At 39.1% G+C, this 24,358-nt stretch overlaps 1 protein-coding gene across 2 annotated transcripts in view; it reads left to right on the top strand.

Annotated features, from left to right (window-relative positions):
- SLC9A7 (solute carrier family 9 member A7) overlaps positions 1 to 24,358 on the top strand; it is a 144,496-nt gene that overhangs the window by 53,002 nt on the left and 67,136 nt on the right. For both annotated transcript variants that reach the window (XM_032258477.1, XM_032258478.1), the window contains exons 2-3: positions 21,810 to 22,009; positions 24,270 to 24,347. In XM_032258477.1, the coding sequence (XP_032114368.1) occupies positions 21,810 to 22,009; positions 24,270 to 24,347 (278 nt within the window). The remainder of the gene's footprint in view (positions 1 to 21,809; positions 22,010 to 24,269; positions 24,348 to 24,358) is intronic.

Raw genomic sequence — 24,358 nt, 5'->3', positions numbered from 1 at the left:
CCTACACTTGGATACCATATTGAACTTCTCTAGTTAAAAGTTCAGTTGTTAAACCCAAGTTTTCCTCCTTAGTTCTAGTTTTCAGTGAGCACCTCTTCCATTCAGCATTAGAATGGGCACGTTCTTTTTGCAAAGACTGCCAGAAGAAAGTATGTGGTCCCCCATAGAGAAATGCTGTGCAGCACAGCAACAATGGCAAGTTCTTCGTGGTGCCTCACCCAAGAGCTTCATGGCACACTATAACTACATTTTCCATGTCTAGTTTTCTCAAGTAGTATATAAGACCTAAAATCATTTCCCACTCTTGTTACTAGCTGTGACATTCTGTATTTCAGGAAACTACTTAAAATTGATGGTGTATTTTGAATCACATGAACTTGTTCCATCTTGGTTTGAGTTAAATCTTCAGAATTTCAGCTGTTGAAGAAGAGGGGCATTGGAATGGAGGTCAAACTCTTGGCTGATGGGCTTGAATTTCACTCTTTTAGTGTCTTATTCTAAGGGGATGAGATAGAACTTTTGTCTTGAAGAGTTATAGATGCAGGTTATTTCTTTAATTAAACTCAGCCTCTGTCAGAACAGCACTATTCCCAGGTTGCTGAGTCACAGACTTTCTATTGCATTGTTAAGAGTTATCAGTGGGTACCTCTCCCCCACGCTCCAGATTCTGAGCCCTTTTAAATATGAATCTCTCGCCTACTGTCCAGTGAAGTGGAGTGAGAAAAATGTATGCAAATCCCTTTCCCCAAGAAATTATTGAAAAGGTAATATGTTAATTCTTAATACTTAAAAGATCACATCTTAGCACTACAAAGGTGTTAAGGCACTGGAATATAAATCCGTGGTAGCAGCTAAACTATTCCAGAGTGTAAGTCATGGCACAGGCTGGGTGTCCATGTCCAGTAGGGGTTCCCAGGCTTGGGAGAGAGAACAAGTCCATAAATGCCAAACTTATATTATGATAGATTTATGTCCTATGTACTTTAAAATTTTTAATTAATTTTTAATCGACAAAAATTGTATATATTTATCATGTACGTATTTTGCAGTGTCTATACACTGTGGAATGGCTAAATTGAGCCAATTAGCCTATGCATTACCTTACATACTTTTCACTTGTTTGTGGTGAGAACATTTAAAAGCTACTTTGTTAGCAATTTTTTTTTTTGAGACACTTTATTTTAAAGAGTCTTGCCCTGTTTCCAAGATTGGAGTGCAATGGCACGATCTCGGTTTACTGCAACCTCCGCCTCCCAGGTTCAAGCAATTCTCCTGCCTCAGCCTCCTGAGTAGCTGGGATTACAGGCATACGCCACCATGCCTGGCTAATTTTTTGTATTTTTAGTAGAGACAGGGTTTCACCATGTTGGCCAGGCTGGTCTTGAACTCCTGACCTTGTGATTTGTCCACCTTGGCCTCCCAAAGTGCTGGGATTATAGGCATGAGCCACTGGGCCTGGCCCTTTGTTAGCAATTTTTTAAGAATACAACACATTTTATCAACTATAGTTAGTATGTTGTACAATAGATCTCTTGAACTTACTTCTTCTATCTAACTGAAACTTTGTATCCTTTGACCACTTTCAAAATTGTATGTAGTTTTTATAATGTAGCATTTTTTGTACCTTAATCTCAATAAAAGTTACTTTCTTATCCCAAATTGTTTCAGCTAGGAACCTGTTGGTCATCCTTAATTCTCCCCTGTTTATGATCTCCCACAATCACTCCATCAATACGACCAGTTAGGAGTTACTGAAGAAGTCCAAGTGAAAGATGGGTGGGGTGGATTGGCACATTGGCCACAAGCAGTCCTGAGACTCTGGAGCCAGACAACCTGGGACTGAATCTCAGGTCCTCCATTTGTGTGTGGCCTGTGTGTAACCTTGAGCAAAATCCTGTTTCTCTTTCTGCCTTAGTTTCTTTAGCAATATGATAAGAATAATCATAGCACCTTTCTCAAAGGATTGTTGTAAGTATTAACTCAGTTAATATGCCCAAAATGCTTAGAACAGTGCCTGGCACATGGTGCTAGCAGTCACTATTGTTTTTATCTGCTCTTTCAGATTGTAAACTCTATGACAGCAGAATACATGTTTCACTACCATATGTCCAGTTTCTGCCATAGGACCTGATACATACTGGGTACCCAAATATTTTTTGAATGCATGAATGAATGAAGAAATATTAATTCATCAATATATAAATAAAGGAAGAAAAAAACAATGATTATGAGCTATGTTTAGTAAGCAAAACTAGGGTTATGATATCTAATCACTTTCACAGGATAGAATTATTGATTTATTTTTTGGTTGCTCCTAAGCACTTGGTTGGTAAAAGCTTTCATGTATTATAATGCTAAATCTGTACTTTTTCAGGGCTGGACAGTGGAAAGGGGGTTTTTATTTAAGGACATCTGTGATTTAAGAATATTTTAGGTTTGTAGTCCAGCTGACACTTTATTTTAAAGTTGGAGAGGCCGGGTGCAGTGGCTCATGCCTGTAATCCCAGCACTTTGGGAGGCTGAGGCAGGTGGATCACCTGAGGTCAGGAGTTCGAGACCACCCTGGCCAACATGGATAAATCCTGTCTCTACTAAAAATATAAAAATTAGCCAGGCATGGTGGCGGGCACCTGTAATCCCAGCTACTTAGGAGGCTGAGGCAGGAGAATCACTTAAACCCAGGAGACGGAGGTTGTAGTGAGCCAAGATTGCACCACTGCACTCCAGCCTGGATGACAGAGCAAGACGCTCTCAAATAAATAAATAAATAAATAAAAGTAAAAAAATTAAATTGGAGAAATGAGATCCAAAGAAATTTTTCTAAAGTCAGAAATGTTTTCTCATGTCCAACGTGTGATACCAGCTCTTGTTATATATTCCATTGTGGGTACTCTTAATATATATGTTTGAATGTAATTCAGCCTCTATCTGATTGCCCTCCAGCAAATATGTATTGAGTGCCTAGTATGCCAGGCACTTCCACATGCTAAGGATACAGAGGGGAATTCAACAGATCCCCCAATACCCCACCTCCCAGGGAGCTGACAGTTGGGCCAGCTAGGCAGGCCAACTGTCCAAATGCTTATTGCAAAGTGTGGCATGTTTACAAAACAAGAAGCACATAGTGCAATGGGACTACAAAGCCTTGAAGTCTAGCCTAGCTTAAGGAGTCAGGGAGGGCCTCTTGGAGGAAGTGGCATTTAGGCTGTGTTTCCCATTGAAAAAAATAGTAATAAAGTTACGTTTAAATATACCACCTATATAGTTAACCTGCTGTCACTTCCTGAAAGTCATTATATGTTCCCTGCGTTTCTTCCAGGGTCCTGAAGGATTTACGTTTGTGTTACATATTTGATCTGCATATAGGTATTCATGCCTGTACCCCTTGCACTATATTCTCTGCTGGTCTTATGTTGGTTCAGTTCTCACTTTGAGAGACACTTAATGGAAAAGTATAGAACACTAGTACTGGAAGGGACAGCACATGTGCTCTCTAGATTCATTTTCTCATTTGCTCTTTTTTAAAAAATGTTTATTGACATATTTATATATCATAAAATGTGCTCATGTATATAATTTCAGTGATTTTTATCAAAAATCACTAAGCTGTATGACCATGATAATTCCATTTCAGACCATTTTAATCATCCCAACAGAATCCTTCATGCCCTAGCCCCTGGCCACCATGAATCTATTTTCCATCTCTGTAGATATACCTGTCCTAGATACTTCATATAAATGGATTTATACAATCTGTGGCATTTTCGTGACTGGCTTTCACTGAGTATGTATACTTAGTATGATATCTTTTGGGTTCGTCCGTGTTGTAGCATGTATCAAGAGTCCATTCCTTTTTCTACTATATGGATAGACCACATTTTGTTTATCCATTTATCAGTTGATGGGCATTTGGATTGTTTTCATTTTTTGGCTATTATGAATAATGCTAGTATGAACATTCATCTGCAAATCTTTGTGTGGACATCTGTTTTCAATTCTAGCCTAGGGTAGAGTGTAAATTGCTGAGTTGTATGGTAAGATTATTTTTAACTTTTTAAGAAACTGCAAACTGTTTTCCAAAGTGGCTGCACAATTATACATTCCCACCAACAATGTATGAAGGTTAGGTTTGCCACATGTTCACCAACGTATGTTAGTATCTGTATTGCCATTCTAGTGGGCATGAAATGATATTTCATTATGGTTTTAATCTGCATTTCCTGAATGATCTATGATGTTGACCATCTTTTTGTGTGCTTAGAAGTCATTCATAATTTCTTTTTTTTTTTTTTTTTTTTTTTTTTTTGAGACGGAGTCTCGCTCTGTCGTCAGGCTGGAGTGCAGTGGTGCGACCTCAGCTCACTGCAAACTCTACCTCCCAGGTTCAAGTGATTCTCCTGCCTCAGCCTCCCAAGTAGCTGGGTCTACAGGTGTGCGCTACCACGCCCAGCTAATTTTTGTATTTTTAGTAGAGATGGAGTTTCACCATGTTGGCCAGGATGGTCTCAATCTCTTGACCTCATGATCTGTCTGCCTCGGCCTCCCAAAGTGCCACCGTGCCCGGCTGTCATTCATAATTTCTTTTGGTGAAATGGCTATTTTAATCTCTTGCCCATTTTAAAATTGAATTTTTTTTTATTATGGAGTTATATATTTATATATCCTAAATGCAAGTTCTTTATCAAATATGTGGTCTGCAATTTTTTTCTCATTTTCTTAATAATGTCTTTTTTTTTCCATTTTTTTTTTTAAGAGACAGAGTCTTGCTCTGTCACACAGGCTGGAGTGCAATGGTGTGATCATAGCTCATTGTGACCTCAAACTTTTGGACTCAAGTGATCCTCCCACCTCAGTCTTTGTTTGTTTGTTTGTTTTTGTTCTTTGAGACAGAGTCTCTGTCACCCAGGCTGGAGTGCAGTGGCGCGATCTCGGCTCATTGCAGCCTCTGCCTCCTAAGTTGAAGCGATTCTCCTGCCTCAGCCTCCTGAGTAGCTGGGACTACAGGTGCGCATCACCACGCCTGGCTAATTTTTGTATTTTTAGTAGAGATGGGGTTTTACCATGTTGGCCAGGATGGTCTTGATCTCCTGACCTTGTGATCTGCCCACCTTGGCCTCCCAAAGTGCTAGGATTACAGATGTGAGCCACTGCACCCAGCCAGTCTTTTTTTTTTTTTTAATTCGATTGTTATTTTAGATACAGGGGGTACATGTGCAGGTTTGTTACATGAGTATATTGTACCCAGGTAGTGAACATAGTACACAATAGGTAGTTTTTCTTTTCTTTTTTTCCCCATTTATTTTTTTTTATTGCATTTTAGGTTTTGGGGTACATGTGAAGAACATGCAAGATTGTTGCATAGGTACACAGGTGGTAGTGTGATTTGCTGCCTTCCTCCCCATCACCTATATCTGGCATCTCTCCCCTTGCTATCTCTCCCCAACTTCCCACCCCTCACCGTCCCTCCCGTATTTCCCCCCAACTGACCCCAGTGTGTAGTGCTCCCCTCCCTGTGTCCACGTGTTCTCATTGTTCAACACCCGCCTACGAGTGAGAACATGAGGTGTTTGATCTTCTGCTCTTCTGTCAGTTTGCTGAGAATGATGGTTTCCAGGTTCATCCATGTCCCTACAAAGGACACAAACTCATCATTTTTTATGGCTGCATAATATTCCATGGTGTATATGTGCCACATTTTGCCTGTCCAGTCTATCGTCGATGGGCATTTGGGTTGGTTCCAGGTCTTTGCTATTGTAAACAGTGCTGCAATGAACATTCGTGTGCACATGTCCTTATAGTAGAAAGATTTATAATCCTTTGGATATATACCCAGTAATGGGATTGCTGAGTCAAATGGAATTTCTATTTCTAGGTCCCTGAAGAATCGCCACACTGTCTTCCACAATGGTTGAACTAATTTACACTCCCACCAACAGTGTAAAAGTGTTCCTATTTCTCCACATCCTCTCCAGCATCTGTTGTCTCCAGATTTTTTAATGATTGCCATTCTAACTGGCGTGAGATGGTATCTTAATGTTGTTTTGATTTGCATTTCTCTGATGACCTGTGATGATGGGCATTTTTTCATATGTTTGTTGGCCTCACGTATGTCTTTTTTTGTAAAGTGTCTGTTCATATCCTTTGCCCACTTTTGAATGGGCTTGTTAGTTTTTTTCTTGTAAATCTGTTTTAGTTCTTTGTAAATTCTGGATATCAGCCCTTTGTCAGATGGGTAAACTGCAAAAATTTTTTCCCATTCTGTTGGTTGCTGATTCACTCTAATGACTGTTTCTTTTGCTGTGAAGAAGCTGTGGAGTTTGATTAGGTCCCATTTGCCTATTTTGGCTTTTGTTGTCAATGCTTTTGGTGTTTTGGCCATGAACTCCTTGCCTACACCTATGTCCTGAATGGTTTTGCCTAGATTTTCTTCAAGGGTTTTTATGGTGTTAGGTCTTCTGTTTAAGTCTTTAATCCATCTGGAGTTAATTTTAGTGTAAGGTGTCAGGAAGGGGTCCAGTTTCTGCTTTCTGCACATGGCTAGCCAGTTTTCCCAACACCATTTATTAAACAGGGAATTCTTTCCCCATTGCTTGTTTTTGTCTGGTTTGTCAAAGATCAGATGGTTGTAGATATGTTGCATTGCCTCTGAGACCTCTGTTCTGTTCCATTGGTCTGTGTCTCTGTTTTGGTACCAGTACCATGCTGTTTTGATTACTGTAGCCTTGTAGTATAGTTTGAAGTCGGTAGTGTGATGCCTCCTGCTTTGTTCTTTTTGCTTAGAATTGACTTGGCTATGCGGGCTCTCTTTTGGTTCGATATGAAGTTTAAGGTGGTTTTTTCCAGTTCTGTGAAGAAGGTCATTGGTAGCTTGATGGGGATAGCTTTGAATCTGTAAATTACTTTGGGCAGTATGGCCATTTTCATGATATTGATTCTTCCTAACTATGAGCATGGAATGTTTTTCCATCTGTTTGTGTCCTCATTTCCTTGAGCAGTAGTTTGTAGTTCTCCTTGAAGAGGTCCTTCACATCCTTTGTTAGTTGTATTCCTAGGTATTTTATTCTCTTTGTGGCAATTGTGAATGGAAGTTCATTCTTGATTTGGCTCTCTTTAAGTCTGTTATTGGTGTATAGGAATGCATGTGATCTTTGCACATTGATTTTGTATCCTGAGACTTTGCTGAAGTTGCTTATCAGTTTCAGGAGATTTTGGGCTGAGACGATGGAGTCTTCTAGATATACAATCATGTCGTCTGCAAATAGAGACAATTTGACTTCCTCCTTTCCTATTTGAATACCCTTTATTTCTTTTTCTTGCCTGATTGCTCTGGCTAGAACTTCTAGTACTATATTGAATAGGAGTGGTGAGAGAGGGCATCCTTGTCTGGTGCCACATTTCAAGGGGAATGTTTCCAGTTTTTGCCCATTCAGTATGATATTGGCTGTTGGTTTGTTGTAAATAGCTTTTATTATTTTGAGATAGAGTCCGTCAATACCTAGCTTATTGAGGGTTTTTAGCATAAAGGGCTGTTGAATTTTGTCAAAGGCCTTCTCTGCATCAATTGAGATAATCATGTGGTTTTTGTCTTTGGTTCTGTTTATGTGGTGAATTACGTTTATAGACTTGCGTATGTTGAACCAGCCTTGCATCCCCGGGATGAAGCCTACTTGATCATGGTGGATAAGCTTTTTGATGTGCTGTTGCAATCAGCTTGCCAGTATTTTATTGAAGATTTTTGCATCTATGTTCATCATGGATATTGGCCTGAAGTTTTCTTTTCTTGTTGAGTCTCTGCCGGGTTTTAGAATCAGGATGATGTTCGTCTCATAAAATGATTTGGGAAGAATTCCCTCTTTTTGTATTGTTTGGAATAGTTTCAGAAGGAATGGTACCAGCTCCTCTTTGTATGTCTGGTAGAATTCGGCTGTGAACCCATCTGGACCTGGGCTTTTTTTGGGTGGTAAGCTCTTAATTGCTGCCTCAACTTCAGACCTTGTTATGGGTCTGTTCAGGGTTTCGGCTTCTCCCTGGTTTAGGCTTGGGAGGAGGCAAGTGTCCAGGAATTGATCCATTTCTTCCAGGTTTACTAGTTTATATACATAGAATTGTTTGTAATAATCTCTGATGATGGTTTGAATTTCTGTGGAATCTGTGGTGATATCCCCTTGATCGTTTTTTATTGCATCGATTTGGTTATTCTCTCTTTTCTTTTTTATTAATCTGGCTAGTGGTCTGTCTATTTTGTTGATCTTTTCAAAAAACCAGCTCCTGGATTTATTGATTTTTTGAAGCATTTTTTGTGTCTCTATCTCCTTCAGTTCTGCTCTGATCTTAACTATTTCTTGTCTTCAGCTAGACTTTGAGTTTTTTTGACCTTGCTCCTCTAGCTCTTTCAGTTTTGACGATAGGGTGTCAATTTTTGACCTCTTCTTGCTTCTCATGTGCGCACTTATTGCTATATATTTTCCTCTAGAGACTGCTTTAAATGTGTCCCAGAGATTCTGGTATGTTGTGTCTTCATTCTCGTTGGTTTCGAAGAACATCTTTATTTCTGCCTTCATTTCATTGTTTATCCAGTCAACATTCAAGAGCAAGTTGTTCAGTTTCCATGAAGCTGTGCGGTTCTGGGTTAGTTTTTGAATTCTGAGTTCTAACTTGATTGCACTGTGGTCTGAGAGACGGTTTGTTATGATTTCCATTCTTTTGCATTTGCTGAGGAGTGATTTACTCCCAATTATGTGGTCAATTTTAGAGTAGGTGTGATGTGGTGCTGAGAAGAATGTATATTCTGTGGATTTGGGGTGAAGAGTTCTGTAAATGTCTATTAGGTTTGCTTGGTCCAGGTCTGAGTTCAAGTCCTGGATATCCTTGTTAATTTTCTGTCTGGTTGATCTGTCTAATATTGACAATGGGGTGTTAAAGTCTCCCACTATAATTGTGTGGGAGTCTAAGTCTCTTTGTAAGTCATTAAGAACTTGCCTTATGTATCTGGGTGCTCCTGTATTGGGTGCGTATACATTTAGGATCGTTAGCTCTTCTTGTTGCATTGATCCTTTTACCATTATGTAATGTCCTTCTTTGTCTCTTTTGATCTTTGTTGCTTTAAAGTCTAATTTATCAGAGATGAGAATTGCAACTCCTGCTTTTTTTTGCTCTCCATTTGCTTGGTAAATCTTCCTCCATCCCTTTATTTTGAGCCTTTGTGTATCCTTGCATGTGAGATGGGTTTCCTGGATACAGCACACTGATGGGTTTTGTCTTTTTATCCAATTTGCCAGTCTGTGTCTTTTGATTGGGTCATTTAGTCCATTTACATTTAGGGTTATATTGTTATGTGCGAATTTGATACTGCCATTTTGGTGCTAGCTGGCTGTTTTGCCCATTAGTTGATGCAGATTCTTCATTGTGTTGATTCTCTTTACCATTTGGCATGTTTTTGGAGTGGCTAGTACTGGTTGTTCCTTTATATGTGTAGAGCCTCTTTCAGGAGCTCTTGTAAAGCTGGCCTGGTGGTGACGAAATCTCTGAGCACTTGCATGTTCACAAAAGATTTTATTTTTCCTTCACTTATGAAGCTTAGTTTGGCTGGATAGGAGATTCTGGGTTGAAAATTCTTTTCTTTAAGGATGTTGAATATTGGCCCCCACTCTCTTCTGGCTTGTAGGGTTTCTGCTGAGAGATCTGCTGTGAGTCTGATGGGCTTCCCTTTATGGGTAACCCGACCTTTCTCTCTGGCTGCCCTTAGTATTTTCTCCTTCATTTCAACCCTGGTGAATCTGACGATTATGTGCCTTGGGGTTGCTCTTCTTGACGAATATCTTTGTGGTGTTCCCTGTATTTCCTGGACTTGAATATTTGCCTGCCTTGCTAGGTTGGGGAAGTTTTCCTGGATAATATCCTGAAGAGTATTTTCCAGCTTGGATTCATTCTCTTCGTCACATTCAGATACACCTGTCAAACGTAGATTAGGTCTTTTCACACAGTCCCACATTTCTTGGAGACTTTGTTCATTCCTTTTTACCCTTTTTTCTCTATTCTTGCCTTCCCATTTTATTTCATTGAGTTGATCTTCGACCTCTGAGATCCTTTCTTCTGCTTGGTCAATTCGGCTGTTGATACTTGTGCATGCTTCACGAAGTTCTCGTGTTGTGTTTTTCAGCTCCATCAATTCACTTATATTCCTTTCTATTTTATCCATTCTCGTTAGCATTTCGTCAAATCTTTTTTCAAGGTTCTTAGTTTCTTTGCATTTGGTTAGAACATGTTCTTTTCGTTCACAGAAGTTTCTTACTACCCACCTTCTGAAGTCTGATTCTGTCATTTCATCACACTCGTTCTCCATCCAACCTTGTTCCGTTGCTGGTGAGGAGTTGTGATCCCTTGTAGGAGGAGAGGTGTTCTGGTTTCGGGTGCTTTCTTCCTTTTTGCGCTGATTTCTGCCCATCTTTATGGATTTATCCACCTGTCGTCTTTGTAGTTGCTGGCTTTCAGATTGGGTCTCTGAGTGGATGTTCTGTTTGTTGATGATGAGGTTATTTCTGTTTCTTGGTTTTCCTTCTGACAGTCTGGCCCCTCTGCTGTAGGTCTGCTGAGGTCCACTCCAGGCCCTGCTTGCCTGGGGATCACCTGCAGCAGCCTCTGTGCTTTCACTGGGAGTTGCAATCCTGAGCTGTTCCTAAACCGCCATCTTGGATCCCGGATCCCACAATAGGTAGTTTTTCAACCCATTCTCCATCTTTCCACTCAAGTAGTACATCATATCTATTGTTCTCATGTTTATGTCCATACGTGCTCAGTGTTTAGCTCCCACTTATAAGTGAGAAAATGCAGTATTTGTTTTTCTGTTCCTGCTTTATTTTGCTTAGGATAATGGCCTCCAGCTCCATCCATGTTACAATTATTTTGTAGAGATGAGGCCTTGCTGTGTTGCCCAGGCTGGTCTTGAACTCCTGGCCTCAAGCGATCCTCCCACCTTGGCTTCCCAAATGATGTCTTCTGAAGCACAAAAGTTTTGGATTTTGATAAAATTCAGATTATCAATTTTTAATTTTATTATTTGTGCTTTTGGTATCATATCAGTGAAAAAATTGCCTAAGATCTTACAGATTTTTTTCCCCTAGGCTTTTTTTTTTTCTAAAGGTTGTATGATTTTAAGCTCATAGATGTAGGTCTTTGACCCATTTTGAATTAATTTTTGTTTATAGTAGGAGGTCAGAGTACATCTTATAGGTCATTGTACATCTTCTTTGGTGAAGTATCCATTCATTCAAATCTTTTGCTATATTTTAAATCAGGTTCTCTTACTGATTGTAAAAAATTTTTTTTTTGTTTTCTGGATAGAAGTCCCTTGTTGAAAACACAATTTGAAAGTATTTTCCCCAAATCTTTGACCTATTTTTTCTTTTCTTTTTTTAAATTTCTCTGATGTTGTCTTTTAAATTTTTTTCACTTTGTTATACAATAAATTATTTTTTCTTTTGGTGTACAGTTCTACAAATTTTAACACACATATAGATTCATGTAAGCACCACTGCAACAAGGATACCAAATACCCCAAAACTCTCCTGTACTATCTCTTCGCACATACCTTCATTCTTCCTATTAACCCCAGCAACCACTGATTTTTTTTTTTCCCATTACTAGAGTTTTGTTTTTGCAAGGTTAGATACATGGAACCATGCAGTATGTAACATTTTGAGACTGGCTTCTCTCACTCAGCGTAATACCTTTGAGGTTCATCCAAGTACTGTGTGAATTAACACTTCATCCCATTTTACTGCTAAGATGTTTTCCATTGTATAAATGCAACAGAGTTTGTTAATCCACTTACCTACTGAGGGACATTTGGCTTGTTTCCAGCTTTTGGCTGGCACAAATAAAGCTGCCATGACCATCCATGAACAGGTTTTTGTGTAACATGTTTTCATCCCTCTAAGGTAAATACCCAGAGTGGGGCTGCTCAGTCATATGTGTAGCATATCTTTAATTTTATGTGAAACTGCAAACCATTTCCCAAATAATTATGCCATTTTTTTTCAGTTCTTTTTTTAAATTTTTTTTCTTTAAGTTCTGTGATACATGTGCAGAATGTGCAGGTTTGTTTCATAGGTATACATGAGCCATGGTGGCTTGCTGCACCCATCAACCCATCACCTAAGTTTTAAACCCCACACCTCCCGCTACTCCTTTCCCCCAACCCCCAACAGGCCCTGGTGTGTGATGTTCCCCTCCCTGTGTCCATGCATTCTCATTGTTCGACTCCCACTTATGAATGAGAACATGTGGTGTTTGGTTTTCTGTTCCTGTGTTAGTTTGCTGACAATGATGGCTTCCAGCTTCATCCATGTCCCTGCAAAGGACATGAACTCATTGTTTTTTTATGGCTGCATACTATTCCATGGTGCATATGTACCACATTTTCTTTATCCAGTCTATCAAAGAAATACCAGTTGACCCAGCAATTCCATTACTGGGTATATGCCCAAAGGATTATAAATCATTCTACCATGAAGACACATGCACATATATGTTTACTGCAGCACTATTTATAATAGCAAAGACTTGGAACCAACCCAAATGCCAAACTATACCATTTTTAACCACTGCCCCCCACAGCAACATATGAGGGTTCTAGTTGCTCCACATCCTCATCAACATTTGGTATTGCCAGTACCTCTCATTTTAGCTATTCTATTGTAATAGGTGTGTAGTGGTATTTCATTATACTTTAAATTTGCATTTCCCTAATGGACAATGATGTTGAATATCTTTTTGTGTACTTATTGGCCATCCTAATATTCTCTTCGGAGAAGTGTTTCTTCAAGTTCTTTGCCCATTTTAAAAACTGGGTTGTTTTCTTATAGTTACATTTTAAGTTCCTTATATATTCTAGATACAAGTCCTTTGTCAGATATATGATTTGCAAACATTTTCTCCAGACTGTAGCATGTCTTTTGAGCCTCTTGTTATTGTGAGTAGCAGAGCAAAAATTTTTAACTCTGATGAAATCTAATTTATCAATTTTCTTTTATTGCTTGTGGCTCTGGTGTCATATCTAAAAAACACTTGTCTAACCCAAGGTTATGAATATTTCTTATTTTTTAAGTGTTCTATAGCCTTAATGCTTACATTTAGATCTCTGATACAATCTGAGTTAATTTTGTGTGTATCGTGTCAGGTTAAGGTCCAAATTCATCCTTTTGCATATAGATATCTAATTGCTCCAACACCATTTGTTAAAAACACTATCTTTTCTCCGGTGAATTCTCTTGGTACCTCTGCTGAAAATCAACTGACCATAAACACAATGGTTTATTTCTGGAGCTGGTGGGAGAAATGGGAGCTGGTGGTCGCTACAGCCTATTTCACCTGCCTGTAATAAATCTTTCAGAACATGGATCAGGCAGGGATGGGAGCAATCTTAAATGCCATAGACACTATTCTTACCAAGATTTTGTAGGTTTTCTTTAATAAATGTGCCTCAATTTATTTGACCTTTTGTCAATTTCCGGAGACTAAATGGTTATTTTTGACAACTTAATCCAATTTTATTGCCGTGTTTTGGGAAGATGATTCATTGAGCTCTTACACAGCCATTCCGGAAGTCCTCCCATGAGCATGAATAACAGAATTCTTACTTGCTTTTTATCTTGCTATATTTTATAAACATATACGAAGCAAACATTTACTGAAAATGTTTGCTTTTGTATATTGTAGTAAATTAATTCTAAGGCATTATTTGTTGCTATGTACCAACTTTTGCTGATATATTTATTTTGTCTGGTAGTAGCTAGGCAGCAATATGGAGAAGAATTTGGTAGATTCAGTGACAGAAGACCTGGATAGGTAACTTTACTTTCCACCTAGCTAAAATCCAGCACAAAGTACCTCTCCGGTGCTCATTTCTAAAATTGAGCTGTTTTAAGAATGTAATGAGAACATGCATATGTCAAAACCCTTTATAAACTGTCAAAAACTGTACAAATGCTGCTTTTTATGAGCCCTTTATATTTAGTTATTTTTCTTTGCATCATCTCTTGCTATAAAAATAGTGCATATTGGGGACAGAGGTTAGGAAGACAAGTGATATGTGGGCTGGAGCAAAATAGAAAAAAAAAATCTCTAAAAAGTAGCTACAGAACTCCCTACTTTTGAAGTTGTCCTGTCCAGCAGAGGATACCGTAACTTCCTTATTTGTCCCTGTAGCAGCTTCCCAGGTACCTGTAAAATGAGCACTTCTACAGCAATTTTACATTTATATAGGGTTTTGACCAGAGGAAAATTTCAAGGATAGGCATAATTGTCCTTCTATAAATGCTGATTTTATTTAGAAGATTCTCCCAGGGATTTAGCAAAACACACAATGATAGTAACAAAACAGTATCATCATATAATGTATCAGCTTTGCGGCACTATAGATTGGTAAACAGGCCAAAAAGTAAGCAACCTTATTCTATCAGGTTTCTTTTAATAAGAATTAAGAGTGCAAAAAGGACAGGCTTCATGGAGCTAGCAACTTTACTATTAAAAATTCCCATTAAAACAGGAAATAAGTGCCTGCCACATAATGGGCTTAACCTGAAGTGAGAAACACAAGCCATTGATTTTATTGCTCAATTTCTCTAATGCATTCAGGTCACTTAAAATCAGATGACCTGCATGGCATCATTAGGAAAAATCTTTCAGAATTGCTTGAGATTCAGCATTGGTACTGAACCATCTGAGTGTGATATAAAGCCTACCACAAACAGAACCACAGGTCCTGCCTGCTTGTCCAAGGAAAATCTATCCTCTTGTGTTTCCTACACACCTAAGTTATGTCTACAGTTGCCTCACACTCATTTTGCCCAGATCTCACGCCACTACAAAATGCCACAGTTGGAAGGGACAATACAAGTCCAATTATCCATCACATTTATAAAACACTCTATCCAACAGGTCTTACACTGTGGTATTCAGAATCACCCTGGGGAACCAATTAAAGTAAGGTGCCTAGAGTCTCTCCTGTAACTTCTCATCCTGCAAGTCTAGGGAGTATGTGAGGTATTTAGATTTGAAGAAGTTCCATATCTGATTTCAATGCATGCTCAGAAATGAGAACGAATGATCTCTAAGCTTCTCACTGTGATATTCTACGGCTCTTGTTTAAATACAGACAGTGAGGGGGCTCACCATCTTCCAGGTCTATCCTTTTTGCAGCAGGCAGCACAGGCTTTCTAAACAAGAGTCAAAGTTTGTTTCCCTGTAGCTTCTGCCCACTGATCTCGGGCCCCTCTATTAGGACCACTAAGAAGCCATATTTCTCCAAGTTCTGGATTCCCATCTCACCAGAATTTTCTAAGTGCCAGTTGTATGAATAAATCCAAATTGTACAAACAAATACTCGTTCTGTGAAAAATGAATGACTAAAATATAAGATTTATACACTGAAAATTACAAAACACTGCTGAGAAAAATGAAATGACCCAAATAAATGGAGAAACATCCCATAGTCATAAATTAGAAGACTCAATATAGTTAACATGACAATTCTCCCCAAATTGATCTATGGAATCAATGCAATTCCTATAAAAATTCCAGCAAATTTTGGCAGAAATTGACAAGCTATGCCTAAAATGTACGTGCAAATGCAAATGGCCCAGAAGATCATAAATTACCTTGAAAAATAACAAAGCTGGGTAAATTTCACTTCCACATTTCAAAACTCACTACAAGGATAGTATGATAGTAGTATAAGGATAGACACATAGCTCAATGGAACAAAACTGAGAGTCTAAAACTAAAATGGTATGTTTATGATTAATTGAGTTTCGATAAAGATGATGATGTAATTCAATTGAGGAAAGGACAATCTTTTCAACAAATGGTGCTGGGACAATTGGATATCTACATGCATAAAGATGAACTTTACAATCAATAAGAGAACCTGATTTAAAATATAGCAAAAGATTTGAATGAATGGATACTTCACCAAAGAAGATGTACAATGACCTATAAGCACATAAAAAGATGCTCAGCATCTTTAGGCATTAGGGAAATGTAAATTAAAACTACAAGGTGATACCTGTGAACATTCTCGAAAACAGGTATGATCATAAGACAATAAGAAGTGCTGCTGTGCACATAAACAAACTATAACTCTCATATGTTGCTGGTGAGAATGTAAAACAATACATTTTCCCAATGTAGTTTGGCAGTTTCTAAAATACTGAACATAGATTTATCGTATGACACAGCAGTTCCATTCCTAGGTATCTACCCTAGAGAAATGAAAACATGTCCACAGACTTGTATGCAAATGTTCATAGCAGCCTTATCCACATTAACAAAAAAAGGGAAACAAATATTTATTGATTAGTTAATGGATAAATAAAATATGGTACACCAGTACAGTGGAATACTATTTGGCAATAAAAAGGAATGAAGTATTGATACATGCCTCCAGCATAGATGAACCTTGGAAACATGCTAAGTGAAAGAAGCCAGACACAAAAGGCTACATATTGTATGACACCATTTATATTAAAAGTCCAGAAAAGGCAAATCTGTAGAGACAGAAGGTAGATTAGTAGTTGCCTGGGGAATTGGAGTAGGAGACAGCAAGTGACTGCAGATGGAAATGTTCCAAAATCAGATTGCAGTGATGATTGCACAACTCTGAATATACTGAAAATTATTGAATGGTACACTCTAAAGCAGGCGAATCTTCTGGTATGTAAATTGTACCTTAATAAAATTGTTTTTCAGTTTCACCACATAATCAAAACAAGGAACAAAAATATTTTGAATGAATTCTCCTTGATTCAATATACCAATGAATAGCACAGCTGCATAAGTATCAGAACAAGTAGAACAAGGTATTGAAAGGGCTGTAATATTCATTTTCAAAATCCAAGTCATATAAATGACCCTCAAACCTGAAAAATCATCGTTAACTGCTGGAATCCATTGGATTCTCTTTATTCATTGAATTAGAAATAGTCATCACCATCTTCAAAGACTGTGTAACTGGATGCAAAATGAGATGCTTCTTTTCTTGGAATTTCAGATGAAGCTTTAAAACTCGTAACAACCCCTACTGTGCTGTAAAAAACTCCACAGTGGTGGCCAAACTGATCAGGTGATCATCTACCTTTAGTACCTTGTATATGAGAAAATGAGATCTCACTAAAGAACAGTGTACCCACGCAGCTGTTCTCGTCCTGAACAAGGGCTTATTAACATAGACATTTAAATATTGTAGCTGATGGATGGCTGTCCAGAGTTACACCTCATCATGTCCACTTGTTCAGCTGTCCTCCCAATAGCCTCAGCCACAAAAGGAAAACTGGCATCAGACCAGTGGGAGCTGGTTTCTTTAATGAACCCATGGGATTTTTAAACCATACTTTGCTCTCATGATTGTATTCCTTCGTCATATTACCAAGTTTTGGATAAGCACATACATAAACTCTATATATGCTAGTACAGTTGTGAAGTGCGTTTTTTTCATACCCACAAGTTGAAACAGTCTCGAATTTTTGCCCCTTTGGAGTTTACCATCTTGTTTTAAGCCATATCAAATGTCAAAGGAATTTCTTCTATATTTGCTTTCTGTAAAAGTTCAAAACAATTTTTTCCTTAGTAATGTACCTGTGAAATCAGTGATTGTCTCTTTATCAGTTGACATTTTATGTGCCCTTTTTCCTGGCCCAAACACACAGTAGGTTATTTCTCTTTGTGATCTAGAACACTAGGCTATTGATGTGGTCAAATCATTAGTGCCCCTGTTGCTCTCCATCATTTTATAGGAATACTGAACTTTAAAAATATATAATCATGTTTTAATTCCTTGTAGCTATGACCACTTCACAGTTCCCTCTCAGGATGTCTCTGAGAGCCAGCAGATGAAAATATGCTGTTCATGTTTTCTGCAAGTATCTATCATTTTCTCACCTAATTACCCTCCTGCAGTTCTAATATCCTGTTCTTTCTTCAACTGGAAAACACCAAATGTGAACTTTATATCATGCCATGGAATATGCTGGTAATAAGTATGAATCTAAAATATCTGGGGAGGTACCCAAACTCTACCTTGAGTTAGTGGTGTACCTTGTGGCTTGATATATTTTTGGTAAAAACTATCCGGTGTTAACGTTACATCTCTGCTATGGTGTTTTGTGTTACCATATTTTAACCACAAGGGAGCAGCATCACCACCTTCCCCATCTCCCTTCCATCTTTAATATGGGTGCATTGGGCCCACTTAGAAGGAAAGGTTTTCCAACTTTAAAAAACAAAATTCATCATCCGGTGATTATTGTAAATATGATGGTGATGATTACTGGAAGAGAGTTGAAGAGTGTTTCCTGTAATTGAGGAATTTGCCTACAAATATAAACCCCCTCTTTTGTTAGAGTAATATTCATCATGAGGACCCTTGATAGTATGCTTTAGTCTTTCCATTAGCTCTGCTAATAATGAGGTTAGAAAGGTCAAGAAACAGTGAGTTACATGAAGCAGGTTTGACTTTCAGGAGAAAGATAGTCTCTGTAAATGACTTATTTTGGCTTCCTGGTAACATTTAAGTTAAATCATGTTCCAGGTAGCCTTCTCCAGATGCTACAGATCATCCTGTATTATGCATGTTGAAGGGCTATAGAGTCGCCTTTGTCATGTAAAACTTCATCAGAAAATAACTGTCTAACCAGGGGGTGAAACAAGACTAAAAAGCATCACAGAGTTCCATCTAGAGTGGAGAGAGAGCCTCCCAGAGCCCTGAACAGCTTCATTTCTACCAGTAGTCTCATTACCACCACACCTGCAAAGGAGCCACTGCTGCCACAGCTGGCCGCAGTCACTATCACTGTGACTGCAAACATGAGCAGTGAGGCTGAGACACTTGGCATGACACCATGGGCAGAGGTGGAAGGAGTAGCAGCCCACAAACAGGACAAGAAGGTTATGCCAGTGAAGGTTTGGGAAGAGTAAGATGGTTCCGTGAAAGAAACATACATGGTTTCATCCACAGGAATAACACTGTGTGACCCCAGGAAGCACCCTGGCAGTATAGGGGATGGAGAAGCTGTGAAGTTCAATGTTGAAGAAGAAGAGGGTACACAGGCAGCAAAGATTGCAGGCCCTGTTGGAGTTCCAGTGCCAGGCAGTACAGATGCAGCAGACTGAAACCATTATAGTTGTTATCTGTATAATGAGGGTCTTCCACACGGTCACCAGCACAATTACCAGAACAATGAGAGTGGGGAAAAGAAGGATTGGAGAGTGCCCCTCGACGTCCAGCCTGACAGCACATGGACAATGCCTCCTCCCTTGCAGGGACCCTGTGAGTGTTGACCAGAGTGTTCTAACCCTCCTGTGCAGGGACAGGTGATGGAGGGTGTCAAAAACCAGGTGAAGGAGAAGAGGTAGGCCAGTGAGACAGAATATGTATTGGGATTACAGACCACAAGTCTCCAGGGCCCTTCCTCACCTAAGATGGTAATGAAGACCCAAGGCCGGCAGCCATTCAGTGTAGGCACCCCCCAACTTCAGTTACCAGCACAGACACCCAGATAACCCCGAACCACAAGATGGCAAAGAGGCCGCGAGGACGTTCGTTGCCAAGGCTGAGCAGAGCAGGGCTGAGTAAATGCCAGCCGACTGTCTCTACTGTCATCTGGTTTGTCATCTGACAGGAGAAATGAATATAAATTCCAGCAATAAGACCTGAACAAAAGATTGGCTCTGAAGACTTTAAGTGCCTGCTTTTGGCCCATTTACCAGCGAGCACTATCTCTTTTTAGTAATGACAAGTATGTTTTTTAGAAGGTCTGGGGCCAAGCGTGGTGGCTCATTCCTATAATCCCAGCACTTTGGGAGGCCAAAGCAGGCAGATCACCAGAGGTCAAGAGTTCAAGACCAGCCTAGCCAACATGGTGAAACCCCTTCTCTACTAAAAATGCAAAAATTAGCCGGGCGTGGTGGTGCCCACCTGGAGTCCCAGCTACTCGGGAGGCTGAGGCAAGAGAAGTGCTTGAACCTGGGAGGCAGAGGTTGCAGCAAGCCAAGATTGAGCCACTGCACTCCAGCCTCGGTGACAAAGTAAGACTCTGTCTCAAAAAACAAACAAATAAATAAAATAAAATACAATAAAAGGTCTGGTTTTTCTTATATGCCTTTAAAGGTTTTCAAATTGTTTCATAACTGGTCAAATTGAGATTATTAAGAAACTCATTTTTAAGTTGTAAAAAAATCAAGTTGTTTTATTACAAGTCAACAAACTGCAAGTATCTGTTAATATGGGTTTATAATAATAATACTGCAACACACAGATCTTGGCTTAAAGAACTATATTTTTCTAGATTTTATATTTTATTTGCTATCCAACAATGTCTTCTGAGTTCTTACATATCTTGGAGATAAGAGACATTATAGAAAATTACACATGGAAGACAGTAAATGTTCTTTTTCTCATTCAACTTTCTCCATTAATGGCAAAATGAGATGGGGAAGCAAATATACCATTCTGTCTTTTAATATTGCCAGCAAAGAACTGAATTTAGAGAGAAGTCTGAAATTTTCCTCTTAAGAGAATTATAGAAAGTGTCTGATAATCATTTATGGCTGGTTTGTTTGTTTGTTTTTTTTTTTTTTTTTGTCTTTCACTCACTTTTACTTGGGCACATCTGACTCATATTCAGGTCCAGGGAAGCCACACTCCTTCCTCATTCACAGAATTGAATGCTTATACATGATCTTGCTGTTTTTATTTTTCCCTAATGGGAGAGCCCTACAAAGAAGGATATAAGACTTGCAGACTTGTAGCTGATGATCTTAGCCATCTCATAGCTACAGCCCCAAGAAACCAGCTCTCCCCAGCCCCTGCATCCTGACTGCTCAAATGTACACTGCAGTGTTTCACTTCCCAAGGGGTGTAATTACCTTCTCCATGATACCCAGTGCTTCAAATAACCAAAAGAATTTCTATTTCCTCCCTTTCCTCTGATGTGTGGCAAAGCAAGTTATATTTATAGCAACTAGAAATTCCAATGGCCTGGTCCTTGCTGGCACATGGCAGCAGGACTGGTTTGGAGATGCTGCTGGGGGAAATGAAAGAGCTCAGCAGTTCTGCTTTGTGCTGTCCTGGCCAGAAAAATCTTTGCTGCTTGTCATCACATCTTCCTCCACCAGAAGCCTGAGAAATGAGACATGCTCAGGTGTTAAAAGCAGTCACAGGGCTGGCCGGGTGTGGTGGCTCATACCTGTAGGCTACATCAAGTAATCCCAGTACTTTTGGGAGGCTGAAGCCGGCAGATCACTTGAGGTCAGGAGTTCGAGATCAGCCTGGTCAATGTAATGAAACCTCGTCTCTACTGAAAATGCAAAAAAAAAAAAAAAAAAAAAAAAAAAAATTAGCTGAGTGTAGTGGTGGGCGCCTGCAGTCCTGGCTACTTACGAGGCTGAGGCAGGAGAATCACTTGAACCTGGGAGGCAGAGGTTGCAGTGAGCTCAGATCATACTGCTGCACTCCAGCCTGGGTCAGAGAGCAAGACTCCACTAAAAAAAAAAGTGCTCTCAGTGTCATAATACCACCAAAGGTACTGTCCCTCCTTGTCTTCCTGGTGGCTGAGCAACTTCAATCAGACCAGAATAGATGGATGCTTAACCCTTTCAATCCTGAAGGCCCATGCACTTTCTCCTAAAATACATACCCATGCCCAATTTCTAAGATTACTGCTGCGTTTCTTAGTTGTTGAAAATCAGCTATGCCATTATTTCCACACTCTCCCTATCTTTCCTCAAGCCTGATGAGTTTTTTCTCACTCTTTCAGGGCTCATTGTTGGGGTGATCCTGAGGTATGGTACCCCTGCTACCAGTGGCCGTGACAAATCACTCAGCTGCACTCAGGAAGACAGGGCCTTCAGCACCTTATTAGTGAATGTCAGCGGAAAGTTCTTCGAATACACTCTGAAAGGAGAAATCAGCCCTGGCAAGATCAACAGCGTAGAGCAAAATGACATGCTACGGAAGGTGAGCTGGGGACACTCAGGAATCATTGTCCCGACGCAGTTGTTGATTCCCTGACTTATCTTGAACTTGTGGAGAGAAATCCTTCCAAACTCCGGGATTATCAGTAACATTCGTGGCTATTTTGTTAGGAAACTTTTTGGTTCATGATGAGGAGAAGGAAGAACCAGATTTTAACATGAGCCTTTCAGCTGGTAACCTTTGTGGATTTGTTAGCATCTGTAGCTGATATGGGCCACTGATTATGCAATGGGTTTGTATGTCCCCACTCAGCTCATTTATCCAGCCACCATCTCCTCTTTGCTATGTCTCTTAACCTTCCTGTGGTTTAGGGATGATATTGCTACTTTCTTATAATAAGATTGATTTCACTTTTAGCTTATTTATTCAGTATTCAGAAGGGTAATTCTTAATTCATGGTTCTTTTCCTATATCCTACAAATATTTGAGTGCTTACTCTTATTGGTGATAGAAGCCAAAGGCTTAATGAATCTTCAGGGGAAGAAGATTTTGTCTTAGAATTTGAGTCCAAGCATTTTCATTTAATGTTGGGGTAGCAAAATAGTCCACATGAAAAAGCATTATGCATCTCCTTGCATGGGTAATTTCCAGGATAAGCAAGAGATCTGTATTAATTGATGTATACTCCATTACCTTATAGACCAGGTTTATCAGAAGGAAGCCTTCTGTGTAGCAGTCTTGGGAGATCCAGGTTGTGGGGAGCTCTTTTTAATACAGCACAAGGCTAAGGTATGTGAAGGCTGAGAGTGAAAGGCATGGTGTAGCATGGGCTCCAAAAATTAAATTACTGTTGTTCTTGGAATCTATCCTAATCCTTAAGGAAAATTACTCTCCACTTAGAGCATTAAACATGACTGCCTTTTCTGTGTCCCTAACGGCAGTACTCTTTGCTTTCAGCTCTTCATAATAAAGGATGGAGTTTTCATAAACATTCTGAAATTCAGTGCAGCTGAGAAAGCTATCCAGTGTAAATACCACACTTAATGGCTGTTTGGAAATGGCAGCTTGAGCCCCTCATATTGGATAAGATGGGGGAAAAGGGAAATGACACCAACACATTTCCATCTTTCAGGTCACCATAGAAGATAAAGCTGACTTTTGCTCTCTTATCTTTAGAAACCTGTTTATTTAAATCCCCTCTATTTAAAATTTTGCTGCACAAAGCAGAGGTGGGAGAACAAACAAGACCAGGATGATTGTTGCTAGTTGAGGGAAAAGAGGCATGTTGAGGTAGCTTGGTTGATGAGAAGAGCGTTGGACTGAGTGTCAGACAACTCTTGTGCTAGTTTAGACATTATTGGGTTTGGTGGCATCCAGCAAGTTTCACTGCCTTTGGGCCCAGTGACCTCATATTGGGTAGGCACTATCCCAGGCTCCTTCTCATTCTGACATTCCCTGCATTGCAGAACACTTACCTTTCATAAGAAGAAAGAAGAAAACATCATTTGAACAAAGAATCATTCTACTTTAATTAAGCTGTTTGACACTTCCAGTTTCTAAACAAGAAAGTTAACATTTAATATCTAGAATGAAGATTTAAAACAAAAGCCGAATAATGTACCAGTAGGAACAAATTCTTTAAAATATTAGGATGTTTATAGCATGCTTAATTTTTTTCTGGATGTGATAAAACTTTGCTATCTAAAAGTTTCAGAGTAATTTCCCTGTATCAAACCTACAAGAAATTTCAGTTCCTTTAAAGTTACCCAATTTATGCTGATGTTCAGGAAGCCACTAAGGTTGCTGATGACTTGGATTTAGGTTACATCAAGTATAACAGAAGGCTGGTCACTCAAAAGAGACTTAAATTTAGCACAGTTTTTGTCTATAAAGGATTCTGTGAGAGGTTCCAGGAAGTTAATAAAGAATCACGATGGCATCTTTTATTATAGTTGAGCTTTTATAAAGGTGTGATGAAAATCAAGATGTTTTTATTTCTTATTGAAAAACACTGGCCAGAAGCTTTCTGTGAGTTCTCAAAATTACATGAAACTGCTGTGTCTTATTATGTCTTAAAACAGAACAAGCAAGATCATAAGAGCAAAAGTGTTATGGGGAGAAGAGCATGCCAGTTCACGGGGAGTCATAGCTTCTCCTCTGGGATGAGTCCATGATTTTTCACATTTATGCTGTTTGCTCTAAATATTCAAACTTTAGTCAATGGCTTCAAATATTAAGCAGATATTATAGCAAGAATTGGAGTTAAATAAAAAATTGGCTTTTTTTCTTTTTAAACTTTCAGGTAACATTCGATCCAGAGGTATTTTTCAACATTCTTCTGCCTCCAATTATTTTCCATGCTGGATACAGCTTAAAGAAGGTAAGAGGTTT

Source organism: Sapajus apella, unplaced genomic scaffold (assembly GCF_009761245.1).
Source record: "Sapajus apella isolate SASKATOON/1434 unplaced genomic scaffold, GSC_monkey_1.0 scaffold103, whole genome shotgun sequence".
Classification (NCBI taxonomy): Eukaryota; Metazoa; Chordata; class Mammalia; order Primates; family Cebidae; genus Sapajus; species Sapajus apella.
Note: the sequence above shows the minus strand (reverse complement) of the source record. Positions and strands in the feature narration are given on the sequence as shown.